General features: G+C 47.6%; 3 protein-coding genes across 4 annotated transcripts; 2 read left to right on the plus strand and 1 right to left on the minus strand.

The window, feature by feature from the left end:
- The first annotated feature begins 14,202 nt into the window (after positions 1-14,202).
- Positions 14,203-20,089, plus strand: LOC131212769 (zinc finger protein ZFP2). 2 transcript variants are annotated; one of them, XM_058206775.1, is made up of 11 exons: positions 14,203-14,360; positions 16,219-16,517; positions 16,619-16,789; positions 16,856-17,363; positions 17,428-17,701; positions 17,776-17,961; positions 18,027-18,117; positions 18,199-18,333; positions 18,416-18,515; positions 18,580-18,732; positions 19,259-20,089. In XM_058206775.1, exons 2-11 carry the CDS (start codon positions 16,329-16,331, stop codon positions 19,300-19,302), a joined length of 1,851 nt encoding a protein of 616 aa, XP_058062758.1. In that variant the 5' UTR covers positions 14,203-14,360; positions 16,219-16,328; the 3' UTR covers positions 19,303-20,089. The 2 variants fall into 2 exon arrangements, with proteins under 2 accessions (XP_058062758.1, XP_058062759.1); XM_058206776.1 differs by having other exon boundaries at positions 18,580-20,089.
- A 373-nt stretch (positions 20,090-20,462) lies between these two features.
- Positions 20,463-21,998, plus strand: LOC131211967 (deoxynucleotidyltransferase terminal-interacting protein 2). Its single transcript, XM_058205665.1, has 3 exons — positions 20,463-20,687; positions 20,751-21,070; positions 21,601-21,998. The coding sequence occupies exons 1-3, from the start codon at positions 20,516-20,518 to the stop codon at positions 21,979-21,981; spliced, it is 873 nt and encodes a 290-aa protein (XP_058061648.1). The 5' UTR covers positions 20,463-20,515; the 3' UTR covers positions 21,982-21,998.
- LOC131211966 (iron-sulfur protein NUBPL) lies at positions 21,990-22,984 on the minus strand (the record flags this gene model as incomplete). Its single annotated transcript, XM_058205664.1, has 2 exons — positions 22,579-22,984; positions 21,990-22,515 (listed from the first exon to the last, which is right to left on the minus strand). Coding segments are annotated over exons 1-2 (906 nt in total), but the record flags the coding sequence as incomplete, so codon positions are not given.
- Positions 22,985-23,374: the final 390 nt, after the last annotated feature.

Consider the following 23,374-nt stretch of genomic DNA (forward strand, 5'->3'; position numbering starts at 1 on the left):
CGTCGTTGTTTAGTGGGTCGTCGTTGTTCCACCACACCATGGCGTTACTACCGGGAACGGACACCGAACACTCATCACTTATCACTGCAACCTGGGGCAGCAAGACACCTCACTCATGCGCAGTCCAAACCTAAAGTCCGTCCCAAGGAACTGCAACTGGAGAAAGAGAAAATGTGAAAAGGGAAATACAGGGTTATTTAACGTTTATTTAAAAAAAAACTTATTTGAAAATTAAATTGAGTTTTTTTTTTAACTCACTTAAAGAGCTATTGGGAAATTAAAGCTAGGCTTGCAAGCATAAACACGATCTTTTGAGTAGCCCTACAAGAAAGGGTACAAAGGTGATCTTGGTGGCCAATTGACTTCACAAAAACGCGAAATTATACGCCCATCAAAGTCCTCGATCGCAGCAGATCGAAAATCGCTCTTGTTATGTGGCTCGTTGCCTTGTTTTGCTGAACCCGCATATCTTCTAAGTCCTAAGACTTCAATTGCAGGCTAAACAAAATTTACTATCATCTACCGGTAACGTTCGGAATTGACGGTAGTTATCCTCCCTCCGTCGTTTTTGAAAAACATAGGGTCCTATGGTGCCACCAGCCCATAGTGAGAACCGTACAGTTATCTTTTCTGGGTATAACGGCTTCCATTTAATCGATTGAGGGTTTCCAGTGCCTCAGACGCGGCGATTTGGCTTGTTTACGTAGCTGCCAAGCTAAAATATGTACCACTTAGAAGGGTTCGAAACATATTTACGTTTGAATCTCCACTTTTGTAGAATGTTTTAAACAATTTAACACCTTGTCCTGGTGTTAAACGAATCATTTTCTAAAATGGCTCACATTCAACAAAAAGTTTGACACTTGGATTGACAGATATGTTCGTAAAGCTGCAAAGGGCCAGCCCTTTATTTTCAAAACTACGAAATGGATAAATCTGTATTAGCACGGACGAACAAACGATTACGCAGACGCAGTCGAGGTTTGAGACTAAATTAAACATTATTATTAACAATTCTAGCTGCAGAAGCGGTTTTTTCAAAATATACATTGTTATTGTTCCCCAGTGTAGGTGTTGTTGACGTAGGATCTTCAAAAATTAGGACTAGGAGTAGGATTCAACTCTCGGAACTGTCGACGTTGGAAGTGTTGGAATGACAAAATATAAGTTGAAATTATTTTATTAACATTTATAAGGAATTTGTTTTAACACTTATAAGGAATGTTTTATTTTTTTTGTACAATTTTGAACTCTCCAGCAACTGAAACCCGGTGTCGTAAACCCCAAAAAACCTAACCGTTTCGCCCTTGCCGCGTGTCAAAACCCCATTTGCCCCTCTACACTGCACACGGCCGTGGACGATTATCGACACTTCGTTTCGGTGTCTTGCGCACACAAAAAAGCAAAAGTCAGAATTCTATTTCACCAATAATTGGCCACAGAATCGAAAGCCTATTTTCCACTCAACAGCCTAGTTATGCCGCCCTGGCACCCTGGCACTGGCTAATGAGATTAAAGGTATCCATTTGCAACGCCATTTTTCCGACGCCTTTCAACCCGTCCACCCGCCCGAACTTGGCGTTCGACCCCTTCGGCGAATTGTGGTGGTCAGCTGTGCCATTTGTGTTTTTAGCCACATCCCTTTCACCACCTACACAGCAGCGCAAGGCGCAAGATTAGCCTTCTGCTTGGACGCGGCTGTTTCGCAGCAGGTTTCGTGCGCCGCGCGACCTAGAAGGTGCATTATTTCCGGCAATGAGAAACAAAACTTCTTCTGCCGCCGGCAGAGTGTCTTTGAATTGCCTTTGAACCTATTAAACGGTGCCGAGGGAAACGAATCGGATGGAGTTCGGCGTTCGGCGAGCCGCGGTCGGTCCGTGACAAACGTGAAACGGACGAGTTTTTTTGTTTTGTCTGTTCTAGTTTTTCTACCAAAATCTGTTGCAATCCTTTCGACGCCATTGGTAGCCTTTCGTTTCGAGCCTTTGGGATGTCGTTTCTCTGGTTTCTTCAGACTCTGTCGAAATCGGCAACCCGCGTTCCATTTATCGTGAAACATGTCTGGCAACGATTACAGCAATACTCCCCTTGCTCGGGCTCATTGATGTCGCCGAGCGCCCGCGCTACGTCCTCCCACCTGCCTGGTGGGATCCTTCACCTGACCCACTCTCTTGAGGGCTTCAGTTATCGAAAGCCAAAGCAAAATAATATCATACTCCAATGAGTCACCTACCACTCAACGCCGGCCATTCGCAAACTGGTCCACGAGACTGGACACACCCTTAAGCCGTGGTCGTGGGCTCTCGGGCCCCCGGGACAGACAGATAAAGAAAGGAACCGAACCGGGACGGGACGAAGTAGCAGAAGAAGAAGAAGAGATCTCTGAGGTGGTGGAGTAAAATTTATTTAATAAGGAGATAATTCGTCACGCCCGGTGCGCTGGAATTGGATCGGAATTCCGACGGTTTCTGCGTTTCGGGCCGTTTCTGGGCCAGCGCTTTTATTTATGTGCCCGCGAGTCGGCTCATTTTTATGTTGTCACTGCTTTCCAATCAATCAAGCTCCCCGGAGTCGGAGACCAACCCATGGGTACGTGAGCAGAGTAGCATTTTTGCTTGAGCCCACATCGGTAGAAAGCTCTCGTTCGTTAAGTAATGGACCCTGGGGTTGTCGCAGAAGAACAGAACCAACGCCGATACCGAGTCCAGTTTAATCAATCGTCGTGGATCATCGGGCTCCCATGGCGTGCAGTTGATCAGTATTGACATTAAAACGAGTTCCATTCTAAATACGCCCCAGCTAGGCGTAAAAGTGACCACTAGTCGTAGTCCTAAAATGTATCACCACGGAACCTCGAAAGCTCTAGTGGCCTGCATGCGGCAATTTGTTAGGTCCGGTTTAGCTACGGTTCCGTCAATCCGGGTTCCGTGCTCTCAGAAAAGCCGTAGTGCACCTTCATCAATCAACTCCGCCGCCGGCCAAAAAATTGCATCCGCTTCCCAGGCGGCCCAAAAGGTGAACCCGTTTCACACCTCGTCACTGCTCTGTGCGGGCACGGAAGTGAAGTTGTCGGAGGAGAGTAAAGTAAGATATACGACGAAGCGACTTGGTGTCGCTGGGCGCAACCGCAACCGCGACATTCTGGCGCCCGCCCAACACCGACCTGACGGTGTCCTTGGAGCGTTATTATCCATTTGGTAAATCAGACCCCAGCCCACCGACAGCGCTTGGGGCGCGGGTCCGCTACTCGAGGAGTCTGACTAGGCTCCGGTTCCTCCGTTTAAGGTTCACCGCTTCGGAACTCCGACGGAGTAGTTCAGCTTTACCAGCACAACCAAGACGCCCGTAGTGCGATTAGTCATCGCGAAACTCATGCACCGATCCCTTCACGGCGCTACGTTTTGCCTTCGGGCGGCCGATTTATGCTCGTAATGGCTGCAAATGGCATTCTTCGTGGGCAGCGCTGCGCCGCCGCGAAGACAACGTTCGATCCATTTCGTGGAGCACGTTTCTAAATGCCACATCGGCGCAACGGGCAAGTCAATGGACGTGAATCGCGCCAGTGACACTAAACTAAACGCCAGACACCCGAACCGGTGGCTAATTGTGACATTAATTGAAAATCTATTTTCGCACCGTAATCACTTGATTGAACCGGAGTTCAGGCGCGCTTCAGATCCGGTTCCGGTTGCATCCAGTAGAGTGGTCCAGTCTCTATCGTACTATAAAAAAAACCCTGCTCCATCCATGCAACGCTACATTCCGCAAGAGCCCGCCCGATGCGCTCTCTTTCCGCTGCACCGATGGAAGCCAACGGACCGTGAGCCTGAGCCGCCCGCCGTATCTCTCCAAAGCAGATCTTTCCCGTTTCGTAGCCAAAGCCCTGCTCGCCGTCAGTTTGGTTTCCAGTTACCGAGTCCGAGTTGTTTTTATTCCATTTTATGCGTTCCAGTGCCGAAAGTCCACCACGATGGCTTGGGCTTCAATTCAGTTTGGTGCTCCTGGACTCCAGGGCGAAGGCTTCCAGGGATGGAACGTGGAGCCGTGAGATATTGGCCCGTGCTGGGGCCTTGCTCCCGGCGGCCCCGGCCGAACATGACGCTCTTAATAAGCCAACCCCGCCAACAATGGATGGAAAGATTGGAGTGCGCAGGAGAAATTGGTTACAGCAACAGGACCGGGCATTTTGTTGGACATTTTAACTGTTGCTTCGCAGCAGCAGCAGCAGCAGTAGCAGCATAGCACCAGTTCCGCACCGGGTAAGGGGACACCTAGTGTCGTGGGTCGTATCGTGTTCCAGCCGGCGGCAGGACTCGGCGCAGAGAGATTGTGATTTTATGTCCGCTTCGAAGTAATTGTAGCCTTTTTGTGCCGCCCCGTCCCGTGTGCAGGTTGCAAAATCAATGCAAATGTTATTATTCCGCCGCACATTATGACGTTCTCCGTGTCCGGGTTTGGGACGGTTTTCCCGATTCCCAGCCCCCGTTTTTGCCTTTCAATTTGCTTTCATTTCCCGCTGACAGTTTTCGCTGGTTTTATGTGACAATTTCACTCGACTGTGGCTTCCGGGATACCGGACAGAGCAGGCAAGTGATTGCGCTCGTTCGTATCAGCCGCCAGCCGGCTTACAGCAAGCGGTAATTAAACGCTGACGGTTGATAAAACATTCAAATAGTGGCTGAATAAAGGTGACCGGCGAAGTAAAATGCGTGCATGGCACTGCAACTGTTTTGGGGGAAGTGATTACGACGGCAGTTCTTTTGTAGCAATAAAAATGCAAGCACCTATTGGAGTGGTCACCGTGGGTACATTGGTAGCATAATTTGAAACCAAAATGTTGCAGCTTTTGATATGAAGCTGAACCCTATGAAATGGGGTCTGACTTTTAGGGCCCTAGAGAAAGATATTTAATTTGAAATATGCTAATTTTAGAGTGTTGGACTGTCTCATTTGTTTCGATTTAATTGATTGATGTCCTTCTACAAAATGACACTAGCAAAAGGATAGTTTTATAGCTCAACCAGCAGCAGAATATAACGGAGTTATGCAACTGATGAGAGATCATAATGCGAAAAGATGAATAGAAAAAAGCAATATTTTCCAAGAGTCAAACATGTATGAAGTAATACATTAGAATATTTTTTCATTACGTTGTTTGCGTAGTAATTTTACTATTGGTTTTTAACCGCTACAGCTTCCTCATCATCTAAAAGTTTGCCTAATATTACCCATGTCTCATTTAGTGCATCATAAAAGTTCTCATTTAGTACAATATAAATGTATGATATCATTTCAACGTACATATATACCTTTTTAAAGGTTACCATTGGAACGGTGTTCAGAAAATGGCACGTGTTAGCACGAGATTAATTTTATAACGTTATTTCGAAACTTTTTCGTTTTTTCCCAACTGATAAGGCACTTTTGTTTCTTTAAATTGCGATGCAATAAATGGCCCTACTTTTGAGGCACGATTTCGATTTTCTTTTTCCTAGTGTCTTAATATTTAATCATGTAGCGGTAGTATAAACGGCACCCTCCGATAGCGGGTCAGACAATGCAGCCAGCGCAGCAGAGTCGGAGTCTTTCGGAAATAAAACAAACATTTTCAAACCAACAACACAAACAAACCAATCAAATCCATTCCCAAAACGGGGCAACAATGCAGCAATGTTTGCCGATTACCCGGAGCCCCAGCCCGAGCAAACTGTTAACTGTTTAGTGTTGGTGGCCAGCAAACGGGGCCCAAACCAATCCATTCTCACACCTGTCGGTCAGCAAACATAATGCGCTGCAAAACCAAAACTGTGCCATTCCGAAAGAGACCCACAGCCTCGCTTATCTGTGGCACCTTTTCCCGAGGTAACCCTGACATTGATTTAGACGGAACACTAAAGGCGCTGGGAGTTTCGTGTAGTGGCTCATATTTCGTTTAACTGGCTGCTAGTGTCCCAGCAATGGAAATCATAATGAGCCGAAAGTGGTGCCGACCGCGACGCAAACAAGCCAACCAAGCGAGGCGAAAGAGAGGCGGGAGCCAACATAAAATGGTGCGCTCATAAAACATGAAGCCATGAACAACAAAACTATTCCGTTCACGCAACACCAACACCGCACGCCCTGATAACGCAGCAGCAGCTAAAGTTGGCCAAACTGATCAAAAACTCCCTCGCCCGACCCACGAAAACAGGCCCCAAGCCACAAGATGGCGGCCGGTGGGTGGGATGAACATAAGACACAAAGGTCGGGAAAAATGTAAAACGCGCTCGCGGTCGACCTTGTTTTGGTCTCACGTTTCACAACAGACCCCGCGCGCGAGAAGCCAATCGACGTCACCGCCGCGGAGTGGTCGGAAGGTAGCAGCGGTGAGAGGAGGTTCGTGCAACTTGCCACCGGCGAGGTCTGCGAGCAAACAAGGAACAGCAAAAGCTAAAAGGCACCCAGTGCCCGCAGTACCCAGCAGCCATAATCTAATAACCGACGGAGGCACTTCGGCACTCCGCCACATCAGCTGCAGCTGCAGAAACGCTCTGAACGAACTGGGTGAGGTTCCTGCCTGCTCGCCACTTCCTCCGGCACTTCGAGTAAGAGATTGTGTTTCTTTAGACTAGTTTCTTTTTCGTGTGCGCGTGCTGTGAACAGCGTGCGACTTGCGCCACCTTCAGCCGGTTGCGTCACAAGAGTCACGGTGACACATCAAAGGCTATAAGCTGACAACGCGGAGCACCATTTGGTGGGCTTCGCTACACCTCGGAACAGAACTGGGTAGAATGTTTACAGTCGCTTCGAGGCTCGGTTTGGGATAAAACCCCCCAAAAACAGGTTCTCCAACGCATCAGCCCTTAATTGAATTAACGGAACCATATGCATTTTGTAGGCTGAACTAGGCTGAAACACGTGTGTCACACTTGCGGTACGTCACATCCCCTTCGCCAGAGGCCGGGAGATCACGTAAAGCTTATCGTCATGGTTAAAATTAAAGCCCATAATGACGGCATGACTTGCACCGCTGAGACTCAGCGCAAATAACGACACGGGTTGAGTCACAGCTTTCGTTCTGAAGCGATGGCACTATTTTTAAGTAGTGATCTGGTGTTTAGGAATTTCTCTTCCAACGTTGTGTTGGGGGTAGCTGAACACATGGGCTGAAAAGTCCCGAGCCTAGCACATAAATTGCTATAGCTATAGCTATTGCTTTCATCGCTTTACCAGTCAGTACGGACCTTGAAAGGAAAGCTGTCTAAATTTTATAGTGTTATGCTCGAAAGTTGTCGAGTTATTGTCCTAAAAGAGTAACACTACTTTCGCTATTTTCAAAACAATTGATCAAACACAAATTTGAGTTTCAATTTTACACTAATTATTGATGGGAGCCGAACAGAGGACGCTGCTACGAATCTATTCTTTTTGTTATATTGGTACACTCTTCTTATGAACTCTTCTTTTCTTTTTACAAGCCATTTAGTCATCGACATGTCCCAATATTTTTTACAACGGAAAAAACAAATTCCGTGCAATGATTGATTTTTTTGGGTTTAAAAGCAAAGGAAGTTTATGAAGGAATGTTGAAAGTGTATAAGGACTCTTCGTCTTCAATTAGGGCGTTAAAAGGGGGTTTCTGAATAAAAACGTGGTCGTATAAGCCTTCAAGACGATCCACGTCGAAAAAGTAAAAAAACAGACACTACACCTGAAATCGTAGAAAAAGTACAGGGTATCGTATTGGAAAATCGTCGAATGACTGAAAAAAATTTAGCACAAAGTTGAATAATAAAGTGTATTTCAAACCATAAAATGGTTTTTTTTCTTATCGAGGCTACGAACTTATTGAACAGACTAGTCTAAGGACAAAATGGCAACAAAATGCTCACCGGCAAGGAATTTTGCTCGCATGAAGAGGTTATCGCTGAAATTGAGTCCTTTTTTGAGGCAAGTCGATAAATCGTTCTACAAAGTGGTACCGAAATGTCCAAGGGTCGCAAGAATGATTGTGTGGCGCTTGGTGGAAACGACATTAATGAATAAAGCCTATTTTAAACACACAAAAAACGCCTTTTCTTCCCCAAGCTCGGAACTTTTCAACCCATGTGATACCTCCGAATCGCATGCACACATTGAATTCAACCTTCCTCCTTACGCGACCTCCGGTATTCGCAGAGGATTGTCCGTTACGGCGTTACGGTGGGACAGTAAATCCGATCCTTTAACTGTAGCCGTAACACAGAGCGATTACCGCAAACTTTTACCCGAATTCGCGGTAATTGCGGTTAATGATCGGACCCGTGGCTCGGGTACCGCCGGTCATGGAAACCCAATAATTAGCTCGATACAGTTTTCGGCGCGCGGTGCGCATCTGTGCCAAACCCACACATCATTGCCGTCATTATTCGGACTCTCCATTTTGGTTCTTTTTTTTCCTGGCTGCCTTTCAGTTCGAACAAACGCTTCACGCCCCAAACGCCAATCGTCGATTGGAAAATGGCGACGGCAGGCAGGCCACGGAATTGAAAACCATCATCGACCGAAATCGATCATCGATCGATTAAGATTCCAACACCGAAAACCGACCGGCCGCCGTTCGGTTGGTCCACGCTGCTCACAGGAATTCGAGGAATGCCTCGAAATATTCGACAGCCCCGCCGAGGTCCGCTCAGGAGTCGTCCCTGGCTTGGAGTCCGTCGACACTTTGTTTATTTTTAATCTTTTTCGCAACGACCGGGAAAAAAAATCCGCACAAAGATTGCGGTTGAGATGCTATTACTCAGCGGCTTCAGGAACAGGAGAATGAAGAGCACCACCTTAGGAGTAGGGCAGTAAGCAAGGCCACAGCAAGGCGCTTTGTTCGGTACGGAATTGACACAGGGCGCAGCATTCCTTCGGATCGAGATTTGTGTGTTCCTCGCAAATAGGTGGCTTCCTGGAAGTCTGGACGAGATGCTGCGGCCGGCATATCAACCACCTCGTAACGGAAAGCCTCATCATCTCCACGACGCGGTTTGGGAGCCTCCGCCAACAAATCTATCTCCCGTTGTCGATCGTGGGCCCCGAACGCGGCGCTGAAGTCGTCTGGAATCCACGTCGTTGTCGGCGGCCACGTCACATACATCTTTTTCGGTACGCCTTGCGAAGCTGCGCTCGAGGGCGCTTTCTCTGTGTGTCTTCGGCCGCGGGCTCTCGGAGGCTCTCGTGCGCGCCTTTCGTCGTCCAGATTATTTTAACTTTCCATTTTCACAAACTCGGCCGGGGCCCGGGGCCCAGGTTGACTATAAAGTTTAGTACTGCTCCAATGTGCTTCCCGCGGCGGCGTGATGATTTTTGAAACTGATTTGGTTATTTCTTCTTCTTTTCTCTCTCTCTCTCTCTCTCTCTCTCTCTCTCTCTCTCTCTCCTTTTTTTACTTAGCACGTCCGGTTTGTCCCTCCGCAGCCCGCACCTGCTCACCGTGTTTCGAGCTTCGTCCGGTTCGCTTCGGTCCAGCAAGTCCAGCAGAAGGAGACCTTTGGAGGTGAAGTTAGCTCGCTAACCTTCAGGCCCAGGCGGGGGCGATCGGTGGGTCGGTGGACGGACGGGAATGATTGCGCTTCGCATCGGAAGTCGTAGAGTTCAGATGCAGCCTCCGGCGGCCCAGGCTGTAGGTCAACCGCAGCAAGTGAGCCGTCGGAGCTTCGGTCCATCAATCGGAGGTTGCTTTCCACGAATTCATCGGAAATTGGTAAATGCTACGTTTCTTTCGAAAGACCAAACTTAAATAATGCGTTGAGCATTGGACTAGGACCTCAGTAACACAGAATAAGAAGCAAATAAATTATTAACGCTTCGTAAGCATCTTTAAAACTTTTAAGTCTCGATGTTCAAACAATTCTAGACATTTTAGATAAGTTCTTTTCTTTCGGAACTGCCTTTCGGAACCCCACGCAGTCAGACTTTTGCCCCCTAGGAGTATCAAACCGGGGACGATAAGGGTGCGCAGCATTACTCTGCGGCGCACGGTTAATCCCCGACCGCATCAACCAGCGTCTACACACTTTCCCGTACGATCCGAAGCGGTGCTGATCCAGCCAACGAACACCACGGGCACCAGCAAAACTGGTTTCGGAACCGGGTCCCGCTCGCCGTCGAAATCGTCTCACGAAATCATCTGCTCAACTACTGCAACCCGAAGGCGTCCGTCTGCTGAACATCGTAACTAATCTCCCCCGGGTTCCCGCAACGGAATTGCTGAGACTTTGGCTCCAAGATGAACCTCGGCCATTGACATCGGGGGCATCTTGGCACCAACCAAGGTACCAGGCTCGCGATGGGTACTCTGCCGCTTAAGAACGTTCTTTACGGCCACTCACTGACCATCTGCTTCTTTGGTGCTTTACGTGGGCCGTACTCGGTCCTGCAGTGCATTTGGCTGCGACTTGACGAGTGGCTAGCGTTCGAAAGAAAGGGTAGATCTTGATCGCAGCTAATATTTCACCGCGCCAGTTGGAAAAGAATTGGAATGACAAATCTAAATCGTCTTGGGTTGCTCCTTCTTCCGTCCCGTTTCGTGCTCTGTTTCGGCCTGTCCCGTTTTAATCGTACCCCGGCAACCGGCCAGACCTTATTCGGTCCCAAAACACCACCATCAGCCTCTTCCGGCACACAGGTAGCCCGATGGCCCAGCTACGCCGCCAAAGCACCAGAACGGTGGACGGAAGGAAGGACGACAGGGCAAAAGTAGAACGAATCCAAGAAAACGGCCGGACCGAAAAAAGGGGCCTCGGACCGAGAATGGAAAATCGGTTTGCTTTTTTTCGATCGTTTTGGGCTATTTTTCATTATGCTTCATTCTTCAGCCCTGCTGACCACCCGTATGCGGAATTCTTACGGTTCTAAGGCGATGTTTTTCACTGATTCGGTACGGATTGAGAAAAGGGCTCACGCTCACGCTCGGTTGGTCCCCAAACCCGAAATCAATCTTTCCGGGCTCGCAGATCGCATCGCGGCAAAGATGGTAATCTTGGGCAGGTTTCTGGACACCACACATGTACGGACGAGATAAGAACTACGAAACGTAGACAGAAAATGGGACAATCGGGAGAGGACCGTGGCACGTCGAGCCACGTTTTCACCGTGGTGGCCACAGCATGTAATTTGAATGTCTCGCCCTGAGTGAGACCCGGCTGTTGGCGGACTGTTTATAGTGGTTATACAAAGCGTTCCTTTTCCTCATTGTCAGCCAGCTAGACAGAAGAATAAAGACATCCGCACCGTGTCTATCTATCTTGTGGTCATGGGAAATTTAATGGCTCTATCATTAGGAGGTTCTCTTTGGGGTTGGAAGAAATAGTCCCATTTGTTCGAAAGGCATAAAATGTTTCTAATGAACGTAACGTGTTTTTTTTCTCATTTTGTGGAAAACTTTCCAGTGTACCATAAGTACTGAAGCAAACTGGGTGCCTGAAACTTGACCACAGTCAGACGATCACTTTCGCTTCGGATCGACTCGGAAGGGAGCGTTGGGCTATGCTCGCGACTGGCTAAAGAATGATCCAGACCCTCCCCGAAGTGTTACGGATGTTGCAAGCGTAAAGAAACTTGTTCCGCGACAGGGCAATGTTCAGACCAACTAAAAGTGAATGTTACTGGGGTCCAAAATACTCGAAACGGTAGCATTCCCGGTCACCCTGCTTTGAAACCCTTGCCCAGGACTGGGTGTAGAAAATGTGTCTTTCTTTACGGCCACGGCTTTGGAAGGGCTGGTTGGCCAGCGTTGTTGGTGGCGAACGTGAGCTTCCCGATCGCGCAGATCTTGCGCTACGAAGGAGAACAAGACCTTTTAAAATAATGTTGCAACGATCGTTAGACGCAGACACATTGGCCGTTCGCGGTTTGGCAGCATGAATCAGCACCGGGAGAAGAGGCAACAAACAAACCACGTAGCCAGCGATCATGTTGCGAAGGAGCATTTGGCGTCTCGCATCCACGGTTTGGCTGCGAGGATCTACCACTCGCATGTTTTGCAACAACTGTGCGAAGCTCCAGAAGCTTTTCTGGCCGCGTGAAAGCGACGTAAACCCCGTTTCTGTCTTTTAAACATTCCAATTCATTCAGAAAACTCTCTCCACTCTCTCGTAAAAGATATTACAGATACCCACACCAACACGCGTCGGTCACGCACACCAGTTCACGCATCGAGAAGCAAGGAATGCGCAAGTTGCTGCTGAAGTCTCCTTTTGTTGTTTCGTTTCTCTCTGTTGTCGAGCACTTTATACACTGATCCGACGTTGATATGGAGGGTTAAAATCGTAAAAATCGCCAACCTGATGCAACGATTAAAAGATTTGACTTACTTTTTCGCTGCCACTGCTTGTTGCGGTTGCGGTGCTCGACTTTTCTTCTAGGAAAAACCGCCTTCTTTGTTGACGAACGGTTTGTTCACTCAACTTCCGAAGTGACACAAAAAGGCCAGGCCACACATTTACTTCAGAAATGGGAGGCAGATCGGGGAGGATCGAGTCAACACACCGAACTTGCCGCTCGCGCTCGGAACAGTTAAGCAAACACTTTGCAGACTGCAACGACTGCAACGACGACGACAGCAACGAACCCTTCGCACACTCGCGCTCAGAACTGCTTGACGCTTCTTCTCGCCACGCGCGTTTTCTTTCTACCCCGTTTTGCTTTCGCGGACTCCTTCGATCGAGTCAGTTTCTAAGCTACTCACTCTATCGCCGTGTTTAGCTCACTTCCACGATGTTCACATAAACTCGTAACTTCAATTCGTCAAAGAACAAAAAAGCAGCTCAGACTGCCCCGCATTCCACAGGCACAACGGGTGACGCGATTTCGGAGCAATAAAACGTTGATCTCGCGTCTCGCGTCGCGCTCGGAAGAAACGCGATCTTCGCCTGTGTCCGCGGTTGTGGTGTTACTGAGAACCGCGAGATCGCTCGAAGACAGCCGATTTAAGCGTCTAACGTTTCGCTGCTGGTGTGTTGGTGTACCGCGAACGGGACTCGCATACGCAACCGTATGAAGCCTCGCCATTGCTTATGTGGCGAAGCCCGTGCCCTGTTGCGGACTGGTGTGTTCTGTCAGACGGTTGACGCAAGGCAAAAGTGAATCCCATACTGGGGGCCACATGAGGCGCAACGTAATGTTTTTGACATTACAGATTAATGCCTCGTTTACGGCTCGGCCGAGGCGAAAACCCGAGCGTAATTATTTTTTTCATACGCTTTGCTTGCAAACAGAGGATAATTTAACTTCTTATTTTCTGGTATATCAACAAAATAAAAAAAAACAGAAAAAAATATTCAGACTCAATTGATTTCCCTTCTATTTCTATTTTCTCGGACCAAAACACGAACGTAAACACGTTTGACGTTTTGTTTTTATATTTTTGCTGGCTGCCACACGAAGCGTAAACGAAGCGTGCTTATAACTCAAGAACGACTAAACCGATCTGGCTGAAAATTGGTGTAGAGGTAGCTTAGAACCCAAGGAAGGGTTTAAGGCCCCCACACGCCGCGGACAACAGACATTTCAACAGAAATTTTGAACTCAAAAAAGATTATCCAGTCATTTCATCTTGAAGCTCACAGCCTCTTCGAGAAAAACGTTGTTGAATTACATTCCCTTCATTCCAATATTTGTTAAATTCCATAGAGTATAATATCAAAAATCCATTAATATTGAGTTATTTTACTGTATATACATTTTTAAACTGTATTTATTTAAAAGTTTGAAGATCAGTACCCGTACCTGGTGAAAAATCTATACCTCATGCTTTCTTTACTGCTCGAAAGTAAGGAAAACATTTGCTCGGAGAAAACAACAGAACGAAATTTTGATAATTCCTCAAACGTCAGTTCATTTGAAGACTCCAACTTTAAATCGTGTAATGTAAAGGCGCCCAAAAAGTTTCAAAACGGGTTTACTTGTTCGAAAAACAACCGTTAGTTCGAACGGTCGCGGAATGTAAATTCGAGCAGCTTGGAACGCGTCTCTTTTTCTCACAGATATTTTCTCTCTCATCGGAGCACACTGCTCACACCAACACCAACGTCTGTTTCTCGATCATCCGCCGAAAAATGTTCCTGCTCTCTTTCGTTCGCCGCACTCGTGCTCTCTCTCGTACCTGATTCTCTCTTTCGCCTGCGGTCTTATGCCAGCTCTTTTTCTCGGAACGGAACAGACGACTTTTTCCGTTTCATCCGTGTGACCGATTGTTTGCTGTGCTCCTTTTTGTTCCCAGCCGTCGTCTTCAGATCAGATCAGAATTCTCGAGAAGTGTGAATTCTCGAGCGAGTGACCGCCATATTAAAGTGAGACAAAAGACGAGCTGAGGACGCACTAGGAAAGCGCGCGCGTTGTGTCTCGAAAAGGTGATTTGTTTTGAATTGAACTGTTGTCCAACATTAAAAGCGCGATACCGTACGGAAAACCGAAGTTCCGCCGCGAACGGGCCCGCAAGCGCTTGGCGTGGGTCGCTTCTTGCCCGAGTGGCTTCTTGCTGAATAAGGGCTACCGCACGGAAAATCGGCGCATCCGTTTCCAGGGTACTTTTTTGCCTGCTGTAGCTGGGCATAATGGCGGATTTGGTGAATGTTGCTATCGATTGAAGTTGCTGGGTAAAAAATGGCAAGCAAAGGCGATTTCGTCATAAATTTTTACCAACGCACCGATGCGGCAAAGTGTGCGAGTGAACCGTTCCACCGAGAGCGAGAGAGCGAGTGTGTGTGAGTGTGTCGGCGAATTGAGAATAGTGCGACGCGCGAGTGTGTTGGTGAACGAGGCCGCGCGCACGAGAGAGCGAGTTAGCAAATGGCCGCGCGCGCGCTTACCGACGGAACGGAAGTAGGGCTTTTCGAGTTGGAAAAGAGAGAAGCCGAGTTTACTGCACCAAGTTACTGCTTCGGCATTTTGTGCATCTTGACAGCAAGTGCTAAAAAGCGACCCTCAATTTGTATTAAGGGTTCTCAGTTCGTCTGTTCGGTTGATAGAAAGAATCCCAAATTTCCATCATTAAAAGTGGGGCCAACAGCCCGTGATGTGAGTTATTGACGTGAGCAAGACGAACTTTATTACACACGGCGACGCGAAGCCGCCATCTCAAAGCCAGTTGTCATCCCGTTTCTCCTTACGCCGAGTCAAGCCAAGAAGCCTTTTCTTACGCTTTCTTTCCGATCCGAATCGGTGGAATGTGGAGACATTTGTTCGCACCGCGAGTAACTGAAACAATTGGTTCTACAAAGGAAAAGGAAGGAACGAATACAATGGCGCTGACGTTACGGTTGTGCCGCAAGCGAGACAGGCCATCATTTCGATGAGATGGAGTAGTTTTGTTTTTACGAGCACTTCTTCATTGTGGCTTCATGTGCTTCATTTGGGAACTGGGAATTGCTGCCGTGCCGTGTTGCCAGCAAAAGAGACGCTTGGCCGCACTGCCAGTTGAACAGTTTGTGTGAGAGAGGCTTCTTTTTTGTTTCAGACAAAGGTCTCTCGCTCTCGCTGTGCGCCTCTGTCTCTCTTGTTCTGCTGCGCAGTAACGCGGTCCGTTCGTGTTCGCGTTTGCTGAACAGCGTTTTCTCTTTTCCATTCTCCGTTCGATCGCTGGAAAAGTTGGGTAGTTTTCACATTTCTTCGCATAAACGCCTTCTCTTTCTACGATAACAGAACGCCGAATTGTGATAGCGAAAAACGTGTGTTGTGACCGAAAACACCAGAGCGCGCGAATCTTCGACCAGCGGCGGTTTATTTACGTTTTTTTCGTCACTCCACCGTAAGGAAATCTGCGGCTTGCCGCAGAAGTAATGCTTGCATTTCATTTGCCGCGTTAACTAACAATCGTGGTTGGCGTTTGACCTTAAGTTTGACAGATATCGATAAATGTTTCGTGCAATATAATTTGGGGCAATATTTCTTAAGTAGGTGTGCATAGTCTAGATAAATGGTATGCAGTGTGATCGGCAGCATCGTGTGAACTCTGGCTCCGTTTGTTCAATTCGGTGGCTTGGGTCCTACTTTCAAAACGGTCGCCCGGCACCGTGCAACATCATGTTCGCGCACGAAAAATTGGCAACAACCTTGACTTGGTCGCATGTGATCAACAAGATATTGAAGCACTTCAATCGAATCGCTGAGTTCAATGAATGAAACCTATGCCCTTTTATGCTGTAGATTTGGCCTCGCAATTTCCGACTGTTGGGATGACGCTGACCGCCACATCTTTATCGTTTACAGGTTATCGAAATCAGAAATTCCTGGACAGTTATCCTAATGCGATCGTCGATCGCTTAAGCGTGTGGAAGAGACTCCGCAGTTCTGCATCGAAGAGGCGACGCAGAACAAGAATGTTTACTACAAACAACATCCAAACGGCGACGGGCACACCAATCGGAATTCAGTACCAGACGACCACGGCGACCGACATCAACAAAGGCACCAAGCTGGAGGGCCAAAAGACGAACCAACAGGCGCCGGAGTTTTCGACGTTCTACGCCAATGTGAATATGATACAGAAGTTGACGCCAACGTCGCAGGTACAATCAGCTTCAATGCTGGCGGTTGGCACCACGCTTCTCTTTTCGCACGTCCTTTTTGCGGCCGGTAGCACTAACTTTCGTCCGTTTATCTCTTGCAGGCGCTAAGCACCGTCAACTTGGCACAGATTTCCGATGACACGAAAACGGTGCAGTACTTGCAGCCCTTCAGCTACACGAACTGTGCCCTCGTCAACCAGATGCCGATACCGAATGGCGTTACAGGCATTACGGTAGATGGGCGGCAGCTCGTTGTCAACAAGCCGATTGCCGTAAGTGTCCCCACCGTGGTCAATTGATTCCACGTACGATTCTTACGATTGCTCGTGCTTCCACAGAACACCATTTCGAACATCAGCTTCAAATGCGATGTGTGCGGATTGATGTTTAACCATCTGACGCTACTGAACCATCACAAACGCACGCACAATCAGGACGGTGAAACGACATCGGATGCCATTACCGTCGTAACTCAGCCGCAGAATTTGGTGCAGGCTCAAAATCTCATCTCGGAAACGGGTCAAAATTTGGGCCAGATTCAAATCGTCGCCACCGAGGCCCTCGATCCAGCTCCTCAACAGCAGCAGCTACAGCACGCACAGGAAGCGCAAGCCCAGCAGCAAGCTCAGCAACAACAGCAAGCGCAGCAGCAACAACAGGCGCAACAGCAAGCGCAGCAGCAGCAGCAGCAGCAACAAGTTACAACTCACTCTACGAAGGCAGATAAATCGCAGAAGTGTATCTCTTGCAACGGGCCCATCCATAGCAACCCCAAGCGTAAAGGACCCAAGTTGATTCGTTGCGAAACGTGCATTAACAACGATGGTGCCCAGACTGTGGCACGAAGTAAGTTCGTAATTGCTATGGAAAGGAACGTTTCACTCAATTTCTGCCCTTGTTCGACAAACAGCCACTCAGATTTTTGTTGCACCGGATGGAGATATCAAGTTTGAGATTGGCGAAATTCCCAATGCCTCCAACAGCAACTCGTCGATGGACTCGTTGATGCCCAATCCGATGCATGCCATCAAGGCAGAACACACCGTAGTTCCGCAACAAAACGCACATCCGGTAAAGAAGCGCAACCTAGCGACCGTCACAAAGTGCAACAAGTGCAACGGCTCGGGGGTGATTATAGTGGGTGGCCAGAAGAAACACATGCATCAGTCGCAAATTCACCATCAGTGAGTACCTAGTTATGAAGGTGAAATTATTGCCAGATCTTATAACGCAAACCTAACCCCATGTTTCACATTAGACCGGAAAAACCCTTCACTTGCAACACCTGCGGAGGACGCTTCTCGCGCTACTCCAGCCTTTGGTCGCACAAGAAGCTGCACACGGGTGAAAAGAACTACAAGTGCAACGTGTGCGGGATAGCGTTTGCAAAGGCCGTCTACCTGAAGAACCATATGCGCATTCATACGGGAGAAAAACCGTACAAGTAAGTATTGGGCCGCCATTGGTCACAAGAGCAGAAATCTGAATGTACGGATCATTTCTTTGCAGATGCGGCACGTGTGGCATGCAGTTCTCGCAGTCACCACATCTAAAGAACCACGAACGGACACACAGTGGAGAAAAGCCGTACGTTTGTGAGGTTAGTATTTAACAAGTGAGCATCTAAAAAAGTCTCGTGTCGTCTGTGAACGATGTTGAAATGTCCTCTTGTCCTCTGCAGGTCTGTGACAAAGGTTTCGCACGCCATGCTACTTTGTGGAACCACCGCCGCATCCACACTGGCGAGAAACCGTATAAATGCAATCGTTGCCAATCGGCATTCAGTCAAGCTGCCCATTTGAAGAACCACGAAAAGGTAAGGAGCAATTTCGGTGTTGTGAAGCTTTACTATCTACAACACTTAAGTGACCTAATGACATATGTTTCCTCTTTTATAGGTGCACTCGGGATTGAAGCCTTTCAAGTGTGACATCTGCTCAGCAGCATTTGCCGATCGTTTCGCTCTCAAACGGCACCGTGGCATCCACGAGAAATATGGTACGTTCATTCGCAAACCCTTCCATAACTAGAAGCTAACAATTGATTCCTCTTTTTCGTGCAGGACAAACCACGCCACTGCACCAGAATCAACAAAACCAACAGGCCCAACAGCAGCAACAAGCTAGCCAGCAACAGCAGCCACAACAGCAGCAAGTGGTCCATAAAGAGGAGATCATCGAGATGGATGAAAAGTCCCGAGAAGTGATCATATCTGGTATGTAAGGGGTTTACATCCAAAATGGGATGTATACCGTGAGCTAACAGTATAAAAGCGTATTCGTAAAAACGAACGAAGGATTCGCCACTTCAGGTAGTGTAGGGGGCAGGCAAAGGCTTCAAGTTGTAAAAAGCCAAAAGATCCAATAATCGATAGAGCACACACATGTTATTAGTTAAACCATAAACTTAAGCATCAGATTTGCATGAGAAGTTTATGCGATAATGTGTAAAAAAGAATACTTTTAAACGTAAACACTGACATTTCCGAGGTCAATGCCAGAAGGGCTTTGTGGCACTACTTTCTCAGATAAATAAAACAACCAGCAGCAATTATTTTCCGAAGCAAACCGCACAGCTGCACAGATCTGCAGATCACAGGGATTTAGTTGAATCTAGAGAGAACAACTTACAAGGCACAATACATAAAATATCAAATGTAGCAACTATGTATAATAAATCTACTTTATTTCTTTTTTGTCCTCCATGTCATACTGCGTCTCGTTTCTACCGACGAAACACAGTCCGCGAAAGCATGCCAGTTACACAAATCGTTCTCCACCCTTAAGTACGTATAACAACATTGAATTCAAAATGGAACTCTGACGGAGACGGTCAATGCGGTCGCCATTCGTACAACTACTTTATTCTAAAATGCGTTTACATACACGTAGTGTTTGTCGCGAAGACTAGGAAAAACACGCAAGGTAGTAGATACGCTAGGTAGTAGAGTGAGTGAGGTGCATTTCATTTCAACAAACCCGAGGGCATCATTATTACTTTTACGTTAGCGATACTGTATTAACAACATGATTTAATAGAATTAGTCTGATTTTGCCGTCTTTAAAAGGCTTTGTCTATATGTTAATGCGCCTTTTATAGTAAGTTTTGTTCATATTCTCGCGTATACCACCATCATAGCAGTGAGAAGCAATACGTGACAGAAAGAGAAACTATTTTGACTCGCATTAATAAGGGGTTGATCAATTTCACAAACCGAAAAGAAAAACAATACAGTCGAATGCTTAAAACTATTAATGAAGCACTTCATCTACTGTTATTGATGAAACAAGATTGCTTTATTATATTGTCAATCTTCACAGGCAACAGTATCAATTTTGTGCACACGATGCAAACTCATGGTACCACAATGGATGTAAATAAGTTTTAAATGTTGTACCATTCTGACTTCCAACAGAATCACACGCCCCGTAGTTCAGCAAACACGGAAATTGAAAGCGAACATGCAACCGTCACCGTTATATGCCACTGTATTGTAAAAATATTGTAACTCTCACCTGAAATTAATTCCGCAGCAACTAATATAAACCGTGAACTTGAATTACGAAAAATATGCAACTAAGAACAATAAATGATTTGAAGCAAAATCTATCGACTGCAGTTTTTCCCCGACAGTGATGACAAAATGAAAATGTTTTTACTACGTCTTTCAAAGAAAGGGAATAATTAAATTGGATTTGTTTTAGAGTGATATACACGACATTTTTTCAATGTAATTGTTTTGTATATTTTTAAACAAATTTGAAACAGCAGTTGAAATCAATTCAGATCACCACGAAATAGAGAAAGGAAATCATGTGCAAAACAAGGTTGCTTTAGAAACCGGCGTAGAAACCAACCGTCCGTATCTTAACCTTGAACTAAACGTCACTTTCCACACGAAAAGCACGCGTGTTTATTTCTGGCCTGTTGCCGCGGGCAGCAGAAATTTGCTTCTCAGCACGATAAGCGTGCACCAGTAAGCTGTGAGTTTAGTTTAAATGGATTTGTTCGTTCTTGATACGGTCGGGGATTCCACCGGGAGTGCGGCAACAAGCAACAAACTACCCAAACGTTACTCGAATGCCTTCGAAACATTGGGATCCTCTTCTGTGAAGCAGTCATCACTGCCGGCGGCCGACAACGAAAGCGATGAAGACGACGATTACGATGGTGCGTTAAACTGCTAAAACTCCCACAATACCAGAAACCTCATTGTCTGCTGCGTTGTTCCAGGTTTACCTCCTCCGGGACAGAGCATTTCGGAAATCTTAAACGATGATGCTGATCTGGTTTGCCTCGCTAGCACGGGTAGGCAAAAACGTAAAATAAAAACGTTGGCGTCGCTGAAAGGTCCCAATTTTCGGGTGGACGTACAACCGAGCACATCGAAGGCAGCCTCGTCGAAGCGTCGGCATGTAACAGTTGCAAACGAACTCAACACCACGGATGTGGACAAAGAGCTGCGGAGTTCCGTGTTGTCACCAGCCATTGAAAAGAGCGAAAACTTGGCCCGACTCTCGATGAGCGATAAAAAGCTGCAGCACTTGAACAGGGTAAGCATCTTTGTGACCGTTCCCAACGTTATGTGGTGATGTGGCAGCAGAAGTCTCAATGATGACATATTCGACAGCTGAAATGGTTCGCAGGGATACTTCCACCAAATTGGCGAAGATTTTCGCCGTGCTTCCACCATATAACCCTCTCGTTGTAATCTTAACGGTTTGAATTTGAGCAATCGATACTTAAGCTTTACATTCCGTCGTAAGGCCAGCGAGACAATGAAGGGGTGTGTTGATTGGCGGGCGTTTGCTGGTGAAGTGAACACCGGCAATTTATCCATCCGAGGACTAAGCCACGGAACAAAGTGAGAAAACGTAACGATGCGCTGTGGTTGTTCCCGTCCAACAAGTGCAATCTTTGATGGGTTCGGTGAGTGCGGGCCTCGCCAAGTTGTCCGGAGATCCCTGAGCCATTTGATGCCTTCTTTAGTAATCTGATAACTTTGTGACCCATCTCAATCTGTCGCCCCGAAGGATTGTGTGTGGTTAGTTTATTGAACAATATCCTTCCTATTCCATTACAGTTGGAACGTCAGAAAACGAAGGGAAAGAGCTGGTTCGATCTCCCAGCGCCAGAGATGACGACCGAGCTGAAGAACCAACTGGAACTGATTCAAATGCGCTCCGTGCTGGATCCGAAAAAGTCCTTTGGCAGGGCGGAAAAAATCCGCAAACTGCCAAAGTACTTTCAGATAGGAACGGTTGCCAATTCACCTCTGGAATACTACAATGAGCGGGGCGTGAAGAAAGTAAAGTCACAATCGCTCGTGGACGAACTGTTGGCTGATGCCGAGTTCCAAAAGTTCAACAAACGCAAGTACGCCGAGGCCTTGGAAATCAGAAAGAAAAAGGCCTTCCACAAGGCAGCGATCAAGATGAAGAAGCTGAAGAAGAAGAAGAAATAAACTTTTGTCGTTTTATTCGCCAGGAATTCTAGTACCTTTGTGGCCAGGCTATCGTATGAGTGAGCTAGTTGTGAATTGGGGTACTTCAGGCAAACCGGCGTTCCTCTATCGGAGCACTGCATGACGTCCTTTTCGATCGGTACACGCGCAAGAATGTCAACGCCCAGCTCTTGTGTGTATTTCTCAATTAGGTTGTCGGCGAACTCGATGCGATGTTCACATTTGTCGCATACCACGTGGCTCATGTTTTCCACCATGCCAATAATTTGCACCTGAAGAGCGCGATACATTTCCGCACCCTTTTTGGTGATATCAAGAGCAGCCGCCTGTGGAGAACTGACGAGCACCACTCCATCGATCGGCACGTTTTGACTGAGCGACAGGTGGACATCGCCCGTTCCGGGTGGTGTGTCCACGATCAGTACATCCAGCGGGCCCCACACAGCACCCTTCAGCAGTCGCTGTATAGCCGACATGACCAGGGGTCCTCGCCAAACAACCGGTCCAGATTCTACCAGTAGACCCATGGACAGGCTGCAAGAAAGATTGGTAGCGTGGTAGCACCGGCCAGGTTGGTAGATTCTTCCGCGCAGTTACCATTTCACATTATAGTTCATTAGCGGAATCATCATGTTTCGCTCATCAACCCTCGGGACCTCGGCCAGATTCATCATCCGCGGCACCGACGGCCCAAAGATGTCTCCGTCGAGCAGTCCCACGTCCTTGCCGCGTTTGGCCAGCATGACGGCCAGGTTGACGGCGGTAGTCGTTTTGCCCACTCCACCCTTTCCAGAGGAAACGACGACTATGTGCTTCACTCCCGGCAGAGGCATCCGTTTGGGCAAACTCCTTGCCATCAACTCAGCCTGCCGTTGGTCGGGTTTGGAGGACGAATTCCGTATGCATGCTGAAACCCCGAACTGAACACAGGCACGATCCGAGATCAGACATTTGGCAAAACTTTTAAAAATCATCATTCCGACTTTCGTTTCGTAACGAACGATTCACTCTTGCCCTTGTTTATATTCTAGGCTGATGACAGCGTTACAAGCCGGTCGTTACGAGCTGTCAAAGTAGCCCAGCCCTGCAGCGTCAGATGACGGCCGAGTCGGATCGTGTGGAATCGTAACTCCTTCGGCTCAAATCGGAACTTCAATTGGACGGGTCGGTCGCGAGAAATTTCGGTGCGGAAGTCGTCTCGTCGCTGGCAACTCGTTCGCGTTGGGCGTTGATCGCGGTCCTTCTTTGGGGGAAAGTTGCTGCTCCGCCTGTGCATTTCCACCGCGAAATAAGGGTTAAACACTGTAGCTCGCGACGTGTGACAACAACGGTGCCAATCTCCGCCCGACATCCCCAACATCACCAACCGTACGAGAGAAGGAGCTGCCGCTGT

The sequence above is a fragment of the Anopheles bellator genome, chromosome 2 (genome assembly GCF_943735745.2).
Source record: "Anopheles bellator chromosome 2, idAnoBellAS_SP24_06.2, whole genome shotgun sequence".
NCBI lineage: Eukaryota > Metazoa > Arthropoda > Insecta > Diptera > Culicidae > Anopheles > Anopheles bellator.

Excerpts from the sequence above, each read along its gene's own strand:
- LOC131211967 (XM_058205665.1), top strand. The coding sequence starts at position 20,516 with ATGGATTTGTTCGTTCTTGATACGGTCGGGGATTCCACCGGGAGTGCG. Across the intron at positions 20,688-20,750 it reads TGAAGACGACGATTACGATG|GTTTACCTCCTCCGGGACAG; the intron begins GTGCGTTAAACT and ends GCGTTGTTCCAG. Across the intron at positions 21,071-21,600 it reads AGCTGCAGCACTTGAACAGG|TTGGAACGTCAGAAAACGAA; the intron begins GTAAGCATCTTT and ends ATTCCATTACAG.
- LOC131212769 (XM_058206775.1), top strand. The coding sequence starts at position 16,329 with ATGTTTACTACAAACAACATCCAAACGGCGACGGGCACACCAATCGGA. Across the intron at positions 18,118-18,198 it reads AAAAGCCGTACGTTTGTGAG|GTCTGTGACAAAGGTTTCGC; the intron begins GTTAGTATTTAA and ends TGTCCTCTGCAG. Across the intron at positions 18,516-18,579 it reads TGGCATCCACGAGAAATATG|GACAAACCACGCCACTGCAC; the intron begins GTACGTTCATTC and ends TTTTTCGTGCAG.